This window comes from Hypomesus transpacificus, unplaced genomic scaffold (assembly GCF_021917145.1).
Source record: "Hypomesus transpacificus isolate Combined female unplaced genomic scaffold, fHypTra1 scaffold_42, whole genome shotgun sequence".
NCBI classification, from domain to species: Eukaryota; Metazoa; Chordata; class Actinopteri; order Osmeriformes; family Osmeridae; genus Hypomesus; species Hypomesus transpacificus.
The window spans coordinates 2,034,088-2,049,364 of NW_025813938.1; the positions used below are offsets into that span (position 1 = coordinate 2,034,088).

The 15,277-nt window shown below is 51.6% G+C and overlaps 1 protein-coding gene across 5 annotated transcripts in view; it reads right to left on the reverse strand.

The window, feature by feature from the left end:
• LOC124464801 (membrane-associated phosphatidylinositol transfer protein 2) overlaps positions 1–15,277 on the reverse strand; it is a 45,218-nt gene that overhangs the window by 6,113 nt on the left and 23,828 nt on the right. For 3 of the 5 annotated variants that reach the window (XM_047016657.1, XM_047016656.1, XM_047016659.1), the window contains 11 exons: positions 14,596–14,691; positions 12,394–12,498; positions 12,183–12,247; positions 10,696–10,940; positions 10,303–10,492; positions 7,222–7,341; positions 6,696–6,907; positions 4,780–4,955; positions 4,289–4,459; positions 1,646–1,810; positions 72–380 (listed from right to left, as the gene is read on the reverse strand). In XM_047016657.1, coding sequence (XP_046872613.1) covers positions 72–380; positions 1,646–1,810; positions 4,289–4,459; positions 4,780–4,955; positions 6,696–6,907; positions 7,222–7,341; positions 10,303–10,492; positions 10,696–10,940; positions 12,183–12,247; positions 12,394–12,498; positions 14,596–14,691 — 1,854 coding nt within the window. Of the gene's footprint in view, positions 1–71; positions 381–1,645; positions 1,811–2,989; positions 3,143–4,288; positions 4,460–4,779; positions 4,956–6,695; positions 6,908–7,221; positions 7,342–10,302; positions 10,493–10,695; positions 10,941–12,182; positions 12,248–12,393; positions 12,499–14,595; positions 14,692–15,277 lie in introns of all 5 variants that reach the window. The other 2 variants (XM_047016660.1, XM_047016658.1) reach the window with 2 other exon arrangements.

Here is a 15,277-nt window from a genome sequence, read left to right on the forward strand (position 1 = left end):
GTGTTAGAAGAAGCGGAAGGAAGTGTTGGGCTGAAGACGAGTTCTGCTCGAGTCCCATCAAGAAGAAGTACCTTCGTCCACTTCAGTCTGAGAGTCCAGAGAGATCAGGTCACACATGGCGTTCTCCAGCCCTGCAGAGAGGCAGGGTTCGTCCGTGCCCGACGGGCTCAGACTTCTGTTAGTCTCAGTGCCAGCATCCAGGTCTGGGTCTGGCCGTTGCTTGCGCCCAGCTCCCAGCTCCTGAGGGCCCGGGGGCGGGGCGGGGCTGGCGTTCCTGCGGGACTTGGGTGGACTTCTCAGGAAGAACTTATTTTGTGAGGACAAGGCCAGCTGGGACAAAAGGCTGACCTTTTTTGACTGGTTAGTTTGGCACGTTTGTGCTACGGGAAACAAAGAGAAACACAACAAAGACAAAAAGAAAGTGAACGTGATGAATGAATGAATGATGGATGGCTGGTGATGACGTAAGACACATTGAACCGCTTTTCCTTCTTTCACTACACGGACGGTTCCATTATAGCAGCTGGTTTAATAATAACCTGAAAATACAATCCTGAAAGAAATATGAATTAGCATTCTGCAGGTGCTCACATAATCACCAGGTGAACCTGAAAAGGAGCAATAGATCTGTACATCAATGTGTCAGTGAGAATATATGTGTGTATCTTAAGATATCGCAGTCATATCCTAACGAATAACAGTATGTGTTCGGTAAAATGAGCTTACATAAGAACAAGTTCAGTAGCATGGTTTAGCACAGTGGTTCTCAACCCTGGTCCTCAAGTACCATGTTTTAGATGTTTCCCTGCTCCAACACACCTGATTCAAATGAATGTTCGTTACCAGGCTTCTACAGAGCTAGATAACGACCCATTTATTTGAATCAGGTGTGTTGGAGCAGGGTAACATCTAAAACATGCAGGACAGGGGGTACTTGAGGACCAGGGTTGACAAACACTGGTTTAGTGGTTGTGTGCCGTGCGGTGTGTTGCGTTCCTGGAGGTGCGTCTGAACTGGGGAAGAGGGTGAGACTGGGACAATCAACATCCAACACTTGGTCGTCTGGCAGACAGTGCGACAGGGAGTGGACGATGCAGGAATGACTCAGCAGAACAGGGACTCTTCACATGCATGGCAAACACATGGGATAAATGCAGCGCTCTTCCTGCATTTCCCCGGAGGTAGAGAGTGGGGTGAGGCTTTCTCCCTCTGTGGGGTTTAAAGGGAAAAGGTCTTGTCTCTCCCTGCTTATGGGAGTGAGTGATAACTGGTGTCATACTGCGCTCGAGCGGGTCTGGGCAGGCCTGGGACGTTTAATCAAGGCAGACAGAGCTAGTGGATTGCCTATCCGCTCGAGTTTTCAACTACCGTGCAGGCTGAGTGCAGAGTGAGAGAAAAGAGGGTGAGGAGGAGACAGGATGATAGAGAGAGATAAGAGAGCTCCAGTTGACTGAGAGAGAGGGAGAGAGAGGAGGGAGGGAGGGAGAGAGGAGGGAGGGGGAGAGAGAGAGGAGGGAGGGAGGGAGCGAGAAGAGAGATAAGAGAAAAAGAACGAGAAAGAGACAGAGAGAACCGTGTGTGTGTGACTGCACGTTAGTGAGCGTGAGAGAGAGAGGAGAGAATCGGTGGTAACAGGAACACTTACTGTTGGCTATGTTGGTGGCAGTGTAACTGTCTGCCATTCCTGAGGCCTGGCTGGCAATGCTGGCCTCACTGGCCCTCCGCAGCCCCCGAGACTGGGGCCCCGTTATGGGGGACGAGGGGTACGAACTGTCCATGAAGACACCACCATGAGACTGAACAACATCCGCTAGTGAGTTGAAACAAGGAGATCTCATTAGACAAGGACAAAGGGGGAGAGCGGGAGAGGAGGGGAGGGGGAGGAGGCCGAGAAATGTGACGCCAGGCCAGATTCTCGCCGGACGTGAGACTGGGGGGCGACGGCCGCGGTCACATTTCAGGGACAGTGATGGGGTCACGCGACGGTCGGATGAGTACAACAGATGATGACAAGCTCTCTAACACTCACTCACACTCACAGTTTTAGCGGTTTCACAGGTGGCTCGTGTCAATGGGCATTGTGTGAGTCAAGTTAGAACAAACTTAGCTGAAAATATAAGGTATATTCATATTCAAAACACCTTTCAGGGGCATCCCCCAAAAGAGGAAATAACACAAAGACGTACAAACGCATATCTAAGGGACTGGATTCCTTGTCTGCAAACACAACACATCAAACACACAACACACCACACAGTCTCTACAGCTTCCACTATTACTGTGCCAATAGAAGAATTAGTCTTGACAGACAAAACTGCGGACCCCACTCTTATAGTGGAGCTATAGAGAGACAGTAGTGCCACACCACAAACACAGAAGCACATTTCTTCCTGCCCTTGCCAAGGGCACCTATCATCTGTGGCAGCGCTGTAGCTAACCCCCTTCAGTTCTCCTCCAGGTCAAAATCCTCTCTAACATGTAACACAGCAGTCGTTCCGGCTAGTTAAATAGCCGCCGTTGGCATGTTTGTAATAGCACACCGATATGAAATATTTATCAAAGACACCAATAAACCATGTAACACAGAACCGGCCTTTTGATTTGTCTCGGTCAACAGGCTACGACAGGAGATCTAGGAGGAGTTGGGTTCACGGGGGTGGGGGGGGGGGGGGGGGGGGGGGGGGGGGGGGGGGGGGGGGGGGGGGGGGAGGTGACCTGGAGAGGCCTGAGGTGTGACCCCTAATCCTAGGGACAGGGGTGACCTGAGGTGACCCCGGTCCAGGCCCTCATTCTCACAGTGACCTCATGCGGCGACACTGGGAATGCAGTGACAGGGAGGAGGGAGGGGAAGTGACATCACAAAACACCACAGGGAGGAAGGATGATGATGCAGGTCGTCTGACACGCAGTGAGAGAGGAGAGGAGGAAGAGAGGAGAATGAGCGGAGAGGAGAGGGGCTAGGATTCAGGTAAAGGGAGACTGTACACACACTCCAGGTTGGCGGGTGTGGACTTGAGGGAGCTCTCCTGCCAGTTTAACACAGGCACGGGGATACACGTCTCACTGATGGTCTCCTGGCAACGCAGGAACAGGGGCGTCCCGCTGTCAGGCAGGAGCTGAGGGTTGCTCTGGACTGTCTCCACTACAGAGAGGGGTCAGGGGTCAGGGGTCAGGGGTCGGGCGTGCAGATAAGGAGGGCGGGGAGGCCGAGGGAGAAAGAGAAAGGAGACAGGGAAGACAAGAGAGAGACAGGAAGGCAGAACCAGAACGTGAGACAGGAGAGACGAGTCGAAGCCTTTACAGTCAAGAGTTCAGCGATGAGGTGCCTGGATGCTTACGAGATTGATTCTTTAGTCAAATCACGTCTGAATACAGAATCACAAACCTAAATGAATCTATTAAACGTTCTTAATATTTAACGCTTTCTTGATTAGCTTCTATGAATGGTATTCTGGACCACCTGGAGCGATCTCTATTTTAATTAAAATTATAACTTTTTATTAACCTCATAAATATATTCCACACCCCGCAGCTTCTCAGGGTTATAAAGGGATTATTACCCATAAAAAAAAACGTTTGTTTCCCCTAACCCCTTTTCCTCCACTGAGAAGCGCATTGTGTTGCCTCCTGGTATGAAATGCGCAATACAAATAAAGTTTGTTTTTACTACTGAAGTTACAGTAAAGCATAATAATCAAATCCGAAAATCTTGCCAAACTTTTATACCTTTGAGGAAGTTCAAAACACCAGGCTAGTCTCTAGAACTGCAAGGGCAAGTTAAAACAGAGATCTTACAAGCCCCCCAAAAAACACAAAGATGTGTCAATCACTTTCCAAACAACACTAAGCACAGTTGTAAAACTCCAGTGTATCAGACTGTCAGATCACAGGCAGCACGTTCTCCTGCATTGCTAACGTGGTCAAAAGAAGACGTTTAACTAATAACGTGCTGTATTAGTTCACTTCTATTGTCTGTGACACATAACACATAGCACCTAGAGGGATGGGCCGAACAGGAGTTCCTGTATATAGGATTTCTGTACACTTCTTATTTTCATGTATGCTTCAAGGTGACATGTCACCATTCATGTTTGTATGTGTCCCTGTGTGTGTGATAAATCTGTTGTGCATGCGTGTGTGTGTTGTGAAGCTGTTGTGTGTGTGTGTTTTGTGAAGCTGTCATGTGTGTGTGTTTTGTGAAGCTGTCATGTGTGTGTGTGTGTGTGTGAGTGAGTGTGTGTGTGTGTGCGTGTGTGAGTGAGCGTGTGTGTGTGTGTGGAGGGCTCACCCAGCAGGGCAGAGTGTCCGTCCCCCAGGGGGAAGCGCTGGTAGCGGGGCACGCTGAAGGGGGGCAGCAGGTGGAACTTCTTCTCCAGGAGGGGCTCCAGGCGGGAGGCTGAGGGGTCGGCAGGGTGGAACAGGTTGTACACCTGCTGGCAGGCCGGCCGCAGCAGGGCCACTGAGGGGAGACACCACAGGGGGCCAGGGGGGGGTGGAGGGGGGAGGGGGCATTGGGGGGGTTAACAGAACCATCCCATAAGTGAACGACATTATAACCATGATGACGCATGGTCTCATATTATAACCATGACGACGCGGGGTCTCATATTATAACCGTGACGACGCATGGTTTCATATTATAACCATGACGACGCGGGGTCTCATATTATAACCGTGACGACGCATGGTCTCATATTATAACCGTGACGACGCATGGTCTCATATTATAACCATGACGACGTGTGGCGTGGGGTTGGATGGGCGTGTAGGGCTCCTCACCGTCCAGAGAGGGGATCACCGTCTTCCTCAGCGCCAGCACCAGACCCAGCGGGGAGCCAAACAGGAAGAAGTCGGCCACCTCAAAGTCAAACTTCCCCAGGGAGCTTCCGTCCAGCATGGTGCTGCTGCTGGACCTGCGGGACACGGCGTCACTCCGCAGCATGCTGGAGTGCAGGCTGAGGGGGCACACACACACACCAGCCAATCACAACCCGGCAATATTTCATGGTGAGGCTAACAAAATATTTTCTAAAGGTTTGAAAAAAGTTTGGGGAAGGAAAAATAAAGTTTCTAAAGGTCGTCGTCGTCATCTGCCGCTTGTCCGGGGATCGGGTCGCGGGGGCAGCGACCTAAGCAGGGAGGCCCAGACTTCCCTCCCCCCGGCCACTTCCGCCAGCTCTTCCTGGGGGACCCCAAGGCGTTCCCAGGCCAGCTGAGAGACATAGTCCCTCCAGCGTGTCCTGGGTCTTCCCCGGGGCCTCTTCCCAGTGGGACGTGCCCGGAACACCTCACCAGGGAGGCGTCCAGGAGGCATCCTAATCAGATGCCCGAGCCACCTCAGCTGGCTCCTCTCGACGCGGAGGAGCAGCGGTTCTACTCTGAGCCCCTCCCGGATGATCGAGCTTCTCACCCTATCTCTAAGGGAGAGCCCGGACACCCTACGGAGAAAGCTCATTTCGGCCGCTTGTATTCGCGATCTCGTTCTTTCGGTCACTACCCATAGTTCGTGACCATAGGTGAGGGTAGGAACGTAGATCGACTGGTAAATAGAGAGCTTCGCCTTTCGACTCAGCTCCTTCTTCACCACGACGGACCGATGCAGAGCCCGCATCACTGCGGACGCCGCACCGATCCGCCTGTCGACCTCGCGCTCCATTCTTCCCTCACTCGTGAACAAGACCCCGAGATACTTGAACTCCTCCGCTTGGTTCAGGATCTCCTCCCCGACCCGGAGATGGCACTCCACCCTTTTCCGGTCGATTACCATGGCCTCAGATTTGGAGGTGCTGATTCGCATCCCAGCCGCTTCACATTCGGTTGCGAACCGCTCCAGTGAGAGCTGAAGGTCACGGCCCGATGAAGCCAACAGGACCACATCATCCGCAAAAAGCAGCGACCCGATCCTGAGGTCACCAAACCGGACCCCCTCAACACCCTGGCTGCGCCTAGAAATTCTGTCCATATAGGTAATGAACAGAATCGGTGACATAGGGCAGCCCTGGCGGAGTCCAACCCTCACCGGAAACAAGTTCGACTTACTACCGGCAATGCGGACCAAACTCTGGCACCGGTCGTACAGGGACCGGACAGCCCCGATCCGGAAATCCGGTACCCCGTACTCTCGGAGCACCCCCCACATGAGCCCCCGAGGGACACGGTCGAACGCCTTTTCCAAATCCACAAAACATGTGTAGACTGGTTGGGCGAACTCCCATGTACCCTCCAGGACTCCGCGGAGGGTATAAAGCTGGTCCACTGTTCCACGGCCAGGACGAAAACCACATTGCTCCTCCTGAATCCGAGGTTCGACAATCCGACGGACCCTCCTCTCCAGGACCCCTGAATAGACTTTCCCAGGGAGGCTGAGGAGTGTGATCCCCCTAAAGTTGGAGCACACCCTCCGGTCCCCCTTTTTAAAGAGGGGAACCACCACCCCGGTCTGCCAGTCCAGAGGCACTGTCCCCGATGTCCACGCGATGTTGCAGAGTCGTGTCAACCAAGACAGCCCTACAACATCCAGTTGTCCAACATCCTCTTTTTTTTTTTTTTTTTTTTTTTCTCAGTTTCTAAAGGTTAGAGAAATATTTTCTACAAAAAGCTTTCACGTTTTCTTCATTCACGGGAGGACGGGACTGTCGAGCCCTGCTCACGCACCCCCCACCCCTGCCACACCCCCACCCCTCCCACACCCCCACCTGGACAGGAAGGCCTGGTGCTGCTTGATGGTGTCCAGCTCGTAGGACGAGTCGCTCCTCTTGCGGGGCAGCGGCCTCCGGGGCTCTTCAGCGCCCCCGCAGCGTGGGATGTCGATGTTGCTGCGGCTCAGGTGGCGGCTGCCCTCCAGGGTGGGCGAGGTGGAGCCAAGCCCGCTGCTGATCACGATGCCAGGGGAGAGCAGGTCCTGGTCCTGCACGCCCCCAGAGGAGGAGGGAGGGAGGAGCGTTTAGGGTGGGTGTGGAGGGATAGTGGGGGTGAGGGGTGAAGTGGGGAGGGAGGGGGTTGCAGTATAGGTGGGGGTGAGGGTGTAGGTGAGGGGTGAGAGGGGTGTAGGTGAGGGTGAGAGGGGTGTAAGAGGGGGGTAGCTGAGGGTGAGAGGGGTGTAAGAGGGGGGTAGCTGAGGGTGAGAGGGGTGTAAGAGAGGGGTAGGTGAGGGTGAGAGGGGTGTAAGAGGGGGGTAGCTGAGGGTGACAGGGGTGTAAGAGGGGGGTAGGTGAGGGTTACCTGCACGCTCACTAGGCTGCCCCTGCGGCTGCTGTTCTGGCTCTCACACACCGTCTGGTTGCTGCTGCACAGGGCGTCAAAACCCAGGATTCCCCCAACGCAGTCTCCGATCACACACACCTGGCGGGGGCAGGGGGCAGGGGGCAGGGGGCAGGGGGCAGGGGGCACGGGGCAGGGGGCAGGGGGTGATGGGGCAGGGAGACACCATCGTTAGATATCAATGCAGCCACACACACACAAGTGGGTTCAAATGATTTTAGACTCATTAAATTCAATAACTGGTTCATCAAAACACCCACACACAGACATACTGTGTGTACACACACACCTCATAATTGCATGAAATTAGGATGTGTCATTCTCGACCAATAGATCAAATCATCCACTTGTAGCAGAGAGTCAACAGACAAAGCTTGGTACCATCCACACCTTTCCCCTACCCCCGAAAAGGGGGAAGGGTCCTTCCCCTTTGTCTGTATCTCCCAGAAGTAGAAGCTTCAAAGCCCTGACCCAGCATGGGGTCAGGAACAGAGACCACATGGTCACACAGTATCAGACAAAGGAGTATAAGGGAGAACTTTCTTTCGTGGATTTACAAACATATTTCTCAAGGACTACATGGCTCATGGACACTAATTCAATGACAGTAGTCGATGTGTTATAATGTGTGTTTTCTCATTTACCTAGAACGTGTTTAATTGATGTTTGATTATAACTCCCCTTCAGATATAGTTAAATCAGTCAATCTTGATATCAAAATAATTGTATCATACTAACAAAACCAGTTATGAACGTTGTATTGCTCTATTCTGAAGTTTAAGCATTTCATGGACATTTGAGATAATGGAATTTAAACTATCAGCCACTTCACACCTCTGGGCAGATCTCAAGACGACGCCCAGGTGGAAGTAACTGACCAATGAGAGAGGTCACCTTCACACGGATGACCCCCTGTTGTTTGGAGTATAAAGTCGCCAAACGTACAATCACCCCCGCTTGTTTGTAGGATTAACTTGGGGTGAACGCGTCACTCTCTAACCTTTACCTCATAACCTGCATATTCACTTTGCGCCCGGAACTTTGACGAGAGATTCCGTTTCCTATTCGTTGGATATAACGAACCATTGACTCCGTTCTTCAAACCGACAAAAGTAACTGCGATTTGCAATATTTCTTACTTGTGACATATTGGCATGTTGTGATTGAATTGTCGATGTTTGATTGTATTTTACAAATGATTTAACTTGACCATCGTTAGGTCAGTTGCTATTGATCGTCCATTGTTACTATAGAAGCCTCTTCCTCTGTACCTCTTCCTCACTCTCTCTCTCTCCTCCCCCTCCACACGCGCTCTACGCAGCCATTGTGTAGTGCGCTCTAATTAGAATTTAGGCCTACTTTACTGCTTTAGCCCAACTGACCCATAACTTATCTGGTATGTGTTCACTATAATTACATTCTCTTAAATAAATCATTGTGTATAATACTCGCGTATCTCTCACGTTATATGATCTGCTCTACTTTCATAGAATTCCCTACTTAAGATTAGACTGATTATTACGAGTGCTATTATTCAATATTATTAAACAAGGTTTCCTCTGTCCCTTTCACGAATCAGAGGTGGTGCCCCCAAGAACTACTATACTTTATTATAAATTAAGTATTGCTAATCTTAACCGTGCAAACCACACTACACACTTCAGCCCTACGAGTTCCTGACTGATACCGCAGCACAGCCTCCAAACACAGTCCCAGACCACAGCCTCCAAACACAGTCCCAGACCACAGCCTCCAAACACAGTCCCAGACCACAGCCTCCAAACACAGTCCCAGACCACAGCCTCCAAACACAGTCCCAGACCACAGCCTCCAAACACAGTCCCAGACCACAGCCTCCAAACACAGTCCCAGACCACAGCCTCCAAACACAGTCCCAGACCACAGCCTCCAAACACAGTCCCAGACCACAGCCTCCAAACACAGTCCCAGACCACAGCCTCCAAACACAGTCCCAGACCACAGCCTCCAAACACAGTCCCAGACCACAGCCTCCAAACACAGTCCCAGACCACAGCCTCCAAACACAGTCCCAGACCACAGCCTCCAAACACAGTCCCAGACCACAGCCTCCAAACACAGTCCCAGACCACAGCCTCCAAACACAGTCCCAGACCACAGCCTCCAAACACAGTCCCAGACCACAGCCTCCAAACACAGTCCCAGACCACAGCCTCCAAACACAGTCCCAGACCACAGCCTCCAAACACAGTCCCAGACCACAGCCTCCAAACACAGTCCCAGACCACAGCCTCCAAACACAGTCCCAGACCACAGCCTCCAAACACAGTCCCAGACCACAGCCTCCAAACACAGTCCCAGACCACAGCCTCCAAACACAGTCCCAGACCACAGCCTCCAAACACAGTCCCAGACCACAGCCTCCAAACACAGTCCCAGACCACAGCCTCCAAACACAGTCCCAGACCACAGCCTCCAAACACAGTCCCAGACCACAGCCTCCAAACACAGTCCCAGACCACAGCCTCCAAACACAGTCCCAGACCACAGCCTCCAAACACAGTCCCAGACCACAGCCTCCAAACACAGTCCCAGACCACAGCCTCCAAACACAGTCCCAGACCACAGCCTCCAAACACAGTCCCAGACCACAGCCTCCAAACACAGTCCCAGACCACAGCCTCCAAACACAGTCCCAGACCACAGCCTCCAAACACAGTCCCAGACCACAGCCTCCAAACACAGTCCCAGACCACAGCCTCCAAACACAGTCCCAGACCACAGCCTCCAAACACAGTCCCAGACCACAGCCTCCAAACACAGTCCCAGACCACAGCCTCCAAACACAGTCCCAGACCACAGCCTCCAAACACAGTCCCAGACCACAGCCTCCAAACACAGTCCCAGACCACAGCCTCCAAACACAGTCCCAGACCACAGCCTCCAAACACAGTCCCAGACCACAGCCTCCAAACACAGTCCCAGACCACAGCCTCCAAACACAGTCCCATCCTCCCAGCCCCCCACCCATGCAGTCCAGGACAGGCTGGAGGGTCACCTCACCTGGCCGGCAAAGGAGGCCCCCTCCAGGGATCGCAGGAAGTCCGAGTACACCTGATTGGCTCGGAGGATGACGGTTGCCACGGCGTCCTGGTAGTGAGGGGAGGATGTGGCGAGGAGGGGCAGGGCGGCTAGGGGGATGTGGTCCTGACTGCTGGAGAGACAGCCCTCGTCGTAGCTGTAGGGGCTCAGGCTGCACACACACACACACACACACACACAGAGGACTGCATCATCAGCAAAGGTTGATGCTGTTTGGGGAAATCGTAGCATGTTTGTTTGTGCAAAAGTATGTCTTTGCTTGTGCATACAATGTGTGTGCATGCTTGTGCACATGCATATCTGTCAGCACATGTAGGTGTGTGTGTGAGTGTGTGTGTGTGAGTGAGGCCCTACTTGGACACCAGTGAGAAGGCGTCGGCGCAGATGGCAGGGCAGGGCACCAGGCGCACGGCCACACGGCCCAGGGCAGCGGGGTAGTGCACGCGCATCACGGCGTGGAACGCAGCGCTCAGGGTGTTGACGTCGCACTGCTTGCTGCTGGGCTCCCCGGCGCCTGTATCCAGGATGTTGCCTCCGTGCAGCACCAGGATCAGGACGTGGATCTTGGAGGGCTGAGAACACTGCTGGGAGGAGCCATCCTAGAGGGAGGGAGGGAGGGAGGGGGGGAGGGAGGGAGGGAGGGGGGGAGGGAGGGGAGGGAGGGAAAGAGGGAGGGAAGAGGGAAGGGAGTTAGGGGTGAAGGACAGCGCAGAGCTCTGTTGAAACTAAAGCAGAATTAAACCATTTCTCCAAAGGGCCGAGGCTTTGAAGGGATCCTGAACCAAGCTTCTTGACTGGGGGAACTGTCCTGAGATAGGCTGGCCTGTTTGGTGTGCTGGACCAGATGCTGCTGGACCAGGGAACACCTCAGGTGGATTCACCTGAGTGGAGAGACTGTGTACTTCCTCTGCCCACGGTCAACCTATTATTGTGTCACATATGTTTTGTCTTAACACACAGGTTACATCATGAACACAATTAAGGGACACACAACCGAAAATCACTGCACATTAATCGAAACATGACGTGAGGTTTTGGTGTAACCACAGCAACGAGTCGAGGACGACAGCCCCAGAGGAAAAAGGACGTCACAAATATTAATTTTTAGCACTTTTACCCAGAGTGTTCGATCCAAAACTTCACATATTCACCGTACAGCTACAGACTAGGAGGGGGAAGGGGGGGGTGGGTACCAAACATGATGTAAGGACTGGAGGAGGAGAGGAGGAGGGCTGGAGTAGGGGGCATAGGGGGCACGGGGTGAGGGGGGGGGCAGTTAGTACTAGGTCTGTTAGGAGGAGGGGGGGGGGGGGTCTCTGTGGAACTACGCTGGCCCACAATGCAATGGGCCAGGGATCTTACTTACTGACTGGTGCCTGGTTATGGTGATGGTGGGAATGGCAGAGTCCCTACGCATCTGAACACAAGAGGACAGAGAGGCTGAGGGGGAGGTGAGGCTCCGCCCATATCACCCCCCCCGTATCACCCCTGCCACACCCCCACCAGGCGCAGGGCACACACACGCACACACACACACCCACGTCAACACCAACCGCATGGAGCTACACAGGAATCACACGGCTTGGAATCCCTTTCGGCCAGTCGTGTCGACTGTGTTTTGTGTGTGTGTGTGTGTGTGTGAGGGGGTCATTTGATGGTTTAGTGTGAATGAGGTGACTTCTGCGATAATGGGTGTGTGTTGGGGGGGGGGGGGGGGGGCGGGGGTTGTGGTTTAGTGTGAGTTAGCTGACTATGATACTGTATAGTGATACTGAGCCTAGCTGGGACAGCTGTGCTGGTGTGTGTGTGTGTGTGAGGCAGGTGGGATCGGGGTGTCCTACCTCATCCAGTCTGTCCTCGCTGGCACTTCTCTCGTAATCGCCCGTCATGTCTTTGTACAGCTCACCTGCAGACAGCACACACAAGGGCCAGTGTTAACTCCCCACACACACACACACACACACACACACACACACACACACACACACACACACACACACACACACACACACACACACACACACACACACACACAGCCAGTGTTAATCGTACCAGACGCCTCATCTGCATCCGATGCCTCAATCTTGTCCATGAGGTCATTGGAGTTCCATTTGGAAATCTCCTTGGGAAAGACGTCTTCATTATCTGAGAAGCCCTCTGAAAGACAAAAAAACATGAATTAACCGAGTAAAAACGGGTTGTTTAGGTGCGATACGTTACATAAATAGTACACCCCATTTGGAAGCTGTTCGTAGGTAACCTTTAAGGCTGTTGTTTAATCAATAATGACAGACTGCTAAATAGGTCCTCCCGGTCCTCACAGGAGCTGATTGGGTGGGGAACACGGTTCAGCTGTGATGGAAAGGTCACTTCAGTCTATACCTCCGACACGTCGGTCAAAGATCAACACAAACAGGAGCAGTGACCAGACTAGATGATTCGGTTCTGCTCAACCTGTGTATCTGAGACAGACGATGATTTCACTGCCATGTACAGCACATGCCGGGCACTGGTTAAGTGTTTGACTAATAAACACAAAGTAACCCATCTAACAGTGGCAAAAATCTGCCATACATTTTTTGGGGGGGCGGAATTATGACATTTCAAGAGCAATTCCTGAGGGGGACACCAAAATTACTGCTGTAACACATAGCCTACATTGTAATATGTAAAATTTATATTATTCATATTATAGAAATGTCCTTATGTTTACAGTGATTTATTGGGGGGAACAAATCATATTTTTCCCAGGATTTCTGCCTATGCCATGTAACAGTAAAGAGTGGTCGGTTGTGTGCGAATAGATTCACACCCTTTTAGGTGTTTGTGAACCTAAGCAACACATGCAGAATGTGTTTACTGAATGAAGAACGCTTGTAATTGTTTTAAAACGGAAGGCGAAAAATTGGCCATCCTGGCTGGACAATAAAGTTTTATTATATATGTGGGGCATGCTTAATCTTAAAACGATAAACAGGAAGCCATGTCCTCAAGCGTCCTAGAAGGTCAGTTGTCCCATGATCTCAAATTGATTTAATCTGAATACGCATGGATGCACAGATGGTCTGGAATGCGTAGAGGCTTATGCAACTGGTCACCGAGACTCTCTTTACAATACACGGGAAATCATACCACTGGCTTCAAAAAAAAAAAGTTTCACGGCTGTGCATTTATCCTACATATCCTACCGTGTTTACTTGTACCTGCCCACTAATATTCTGCATTCATAATGTTCTAAATATAGGCTCCACGCCTGATAGGATTCTTTAAGCTCTTGCCATAAACAATATGGATTATCAGTGTGCTTAGTTACATGTATTTATGAGAGATACTGAATATCTTCAGTCGTAGGAGCTACCAGAGAGTGGGAGAACGGACATGGTACTATCATCCTGGGGTCATGAAACAGTGGTTTCTTCACAATTTATTAGATATGATTGCATTTGAAATACTGAAGACTCATGTCTACCTAATGATATATGTGTTGAGTATTCATGCTTTACTTTAAGAGGAACAAAAGTACCATAGGATTCAGGAAAGACTTTATCAACAGCAAGAAAGACAATCATTTGTTCTCAGTTTCACTTGGACAGGATACAACGGCAACCGAATTTCTGCTTTCCGCTTCAGCAATTCACAGACAGTTCATTCATGACCGAGAGAATACAGTAGAGTCCATGGCACATCTTTCAGAAGAGTAGATTCAAGATGACAGCCCGATCGCATTAGCATCATCAAAATAAATAGATCTTTAAATAGACCTTTATTAGTACTGGAGTCATACACATTTCTGTCACACAGCGCGGCAGCAACACCTATTATTCTGTAGATGCATTCAGACATTTTGTTTCCCCCTAAGGCTTGACTGTTTGAACCTAGTACAGTTGTAGTATTGAACAACTATAATTACATGGATAATAAACGTGTCGATGTAGTGTTTGAGTGTGTGTAGGGGTAGGGGTGGAGGGAGGGAAGGAGGGAGGTGTGAAGGGGTGATGGTAGATGACAGGTCATGCTGGGCTTGTCGTCATGGTTTCCTCTCTCGGCTTCAGACCACCTGGGGGAGGGGGGTGGGGGGGCGAGCGAACCCCCCCTATTTCAACCGCAGGCCCAAAGCATGCTGGGTGTCTGGGTGGTTTAAGAACTGATCTGTGTTGAAGAGATGCACGCAGAGTGAGAGGGGCAGGGGGGGGGGGCAGAGGTCAGGGAACAGCAAACAGGCTACGCTAACGCTAGCAAAATGGCGGGAGTTACCGTGGGCGTCGAAAAACTCTTCTTCTGAGCTGTCGTCTGAGTCGCGGGCGATGCTCTGCATCCTCCACTCAGACATGCTGTGGCGAGATGGACTGGCTGCAACACAGGAAGGAAAAACAGGGCTGGTGTTGGTGGTTTTTTCGTCCTTTGTTTTCCCCCAGAAATATGTCCATCACACTTTTTTTTCTTCTTCTCACATACTGTACACAATGTCATACTGAGAGAAGACTATAAACAAACACTACATGTACTTTATACAAACAAACATACACACACAGTGTTATGTACTGCTTGAATCCATCCCAGATGGAATGCTGGCTGGTCAGATGGGGGGGGGGGGGGGGGGGGGTGAGGAGAGAGGTCCATAGAAACACAGACACTACACAAACACGCTGACAACCAATTATCACACACAGAGGGAAGGGCTTGACTAAGAACAGGCCTGTCTGTCACACGCCTGGGCTGCCCTTCCTCATGTATCATTACTGAGGGGAGAGGGGTGTGGGTCTGAGGGGGGTGTACTGGTCTGGTGTGACGGTGTGTGTGTGTGAGTGTGTGTGTACACACAGCTGTCCCTGTCAGCTCAGAGATGGGAGCAGTGGGGGGGGGGGGGGGGGTGTCACCGTGACGACCGTCAGTCTCCTGTAGACTGTGATGTCAACACTGCAGCTATTTATAGCAG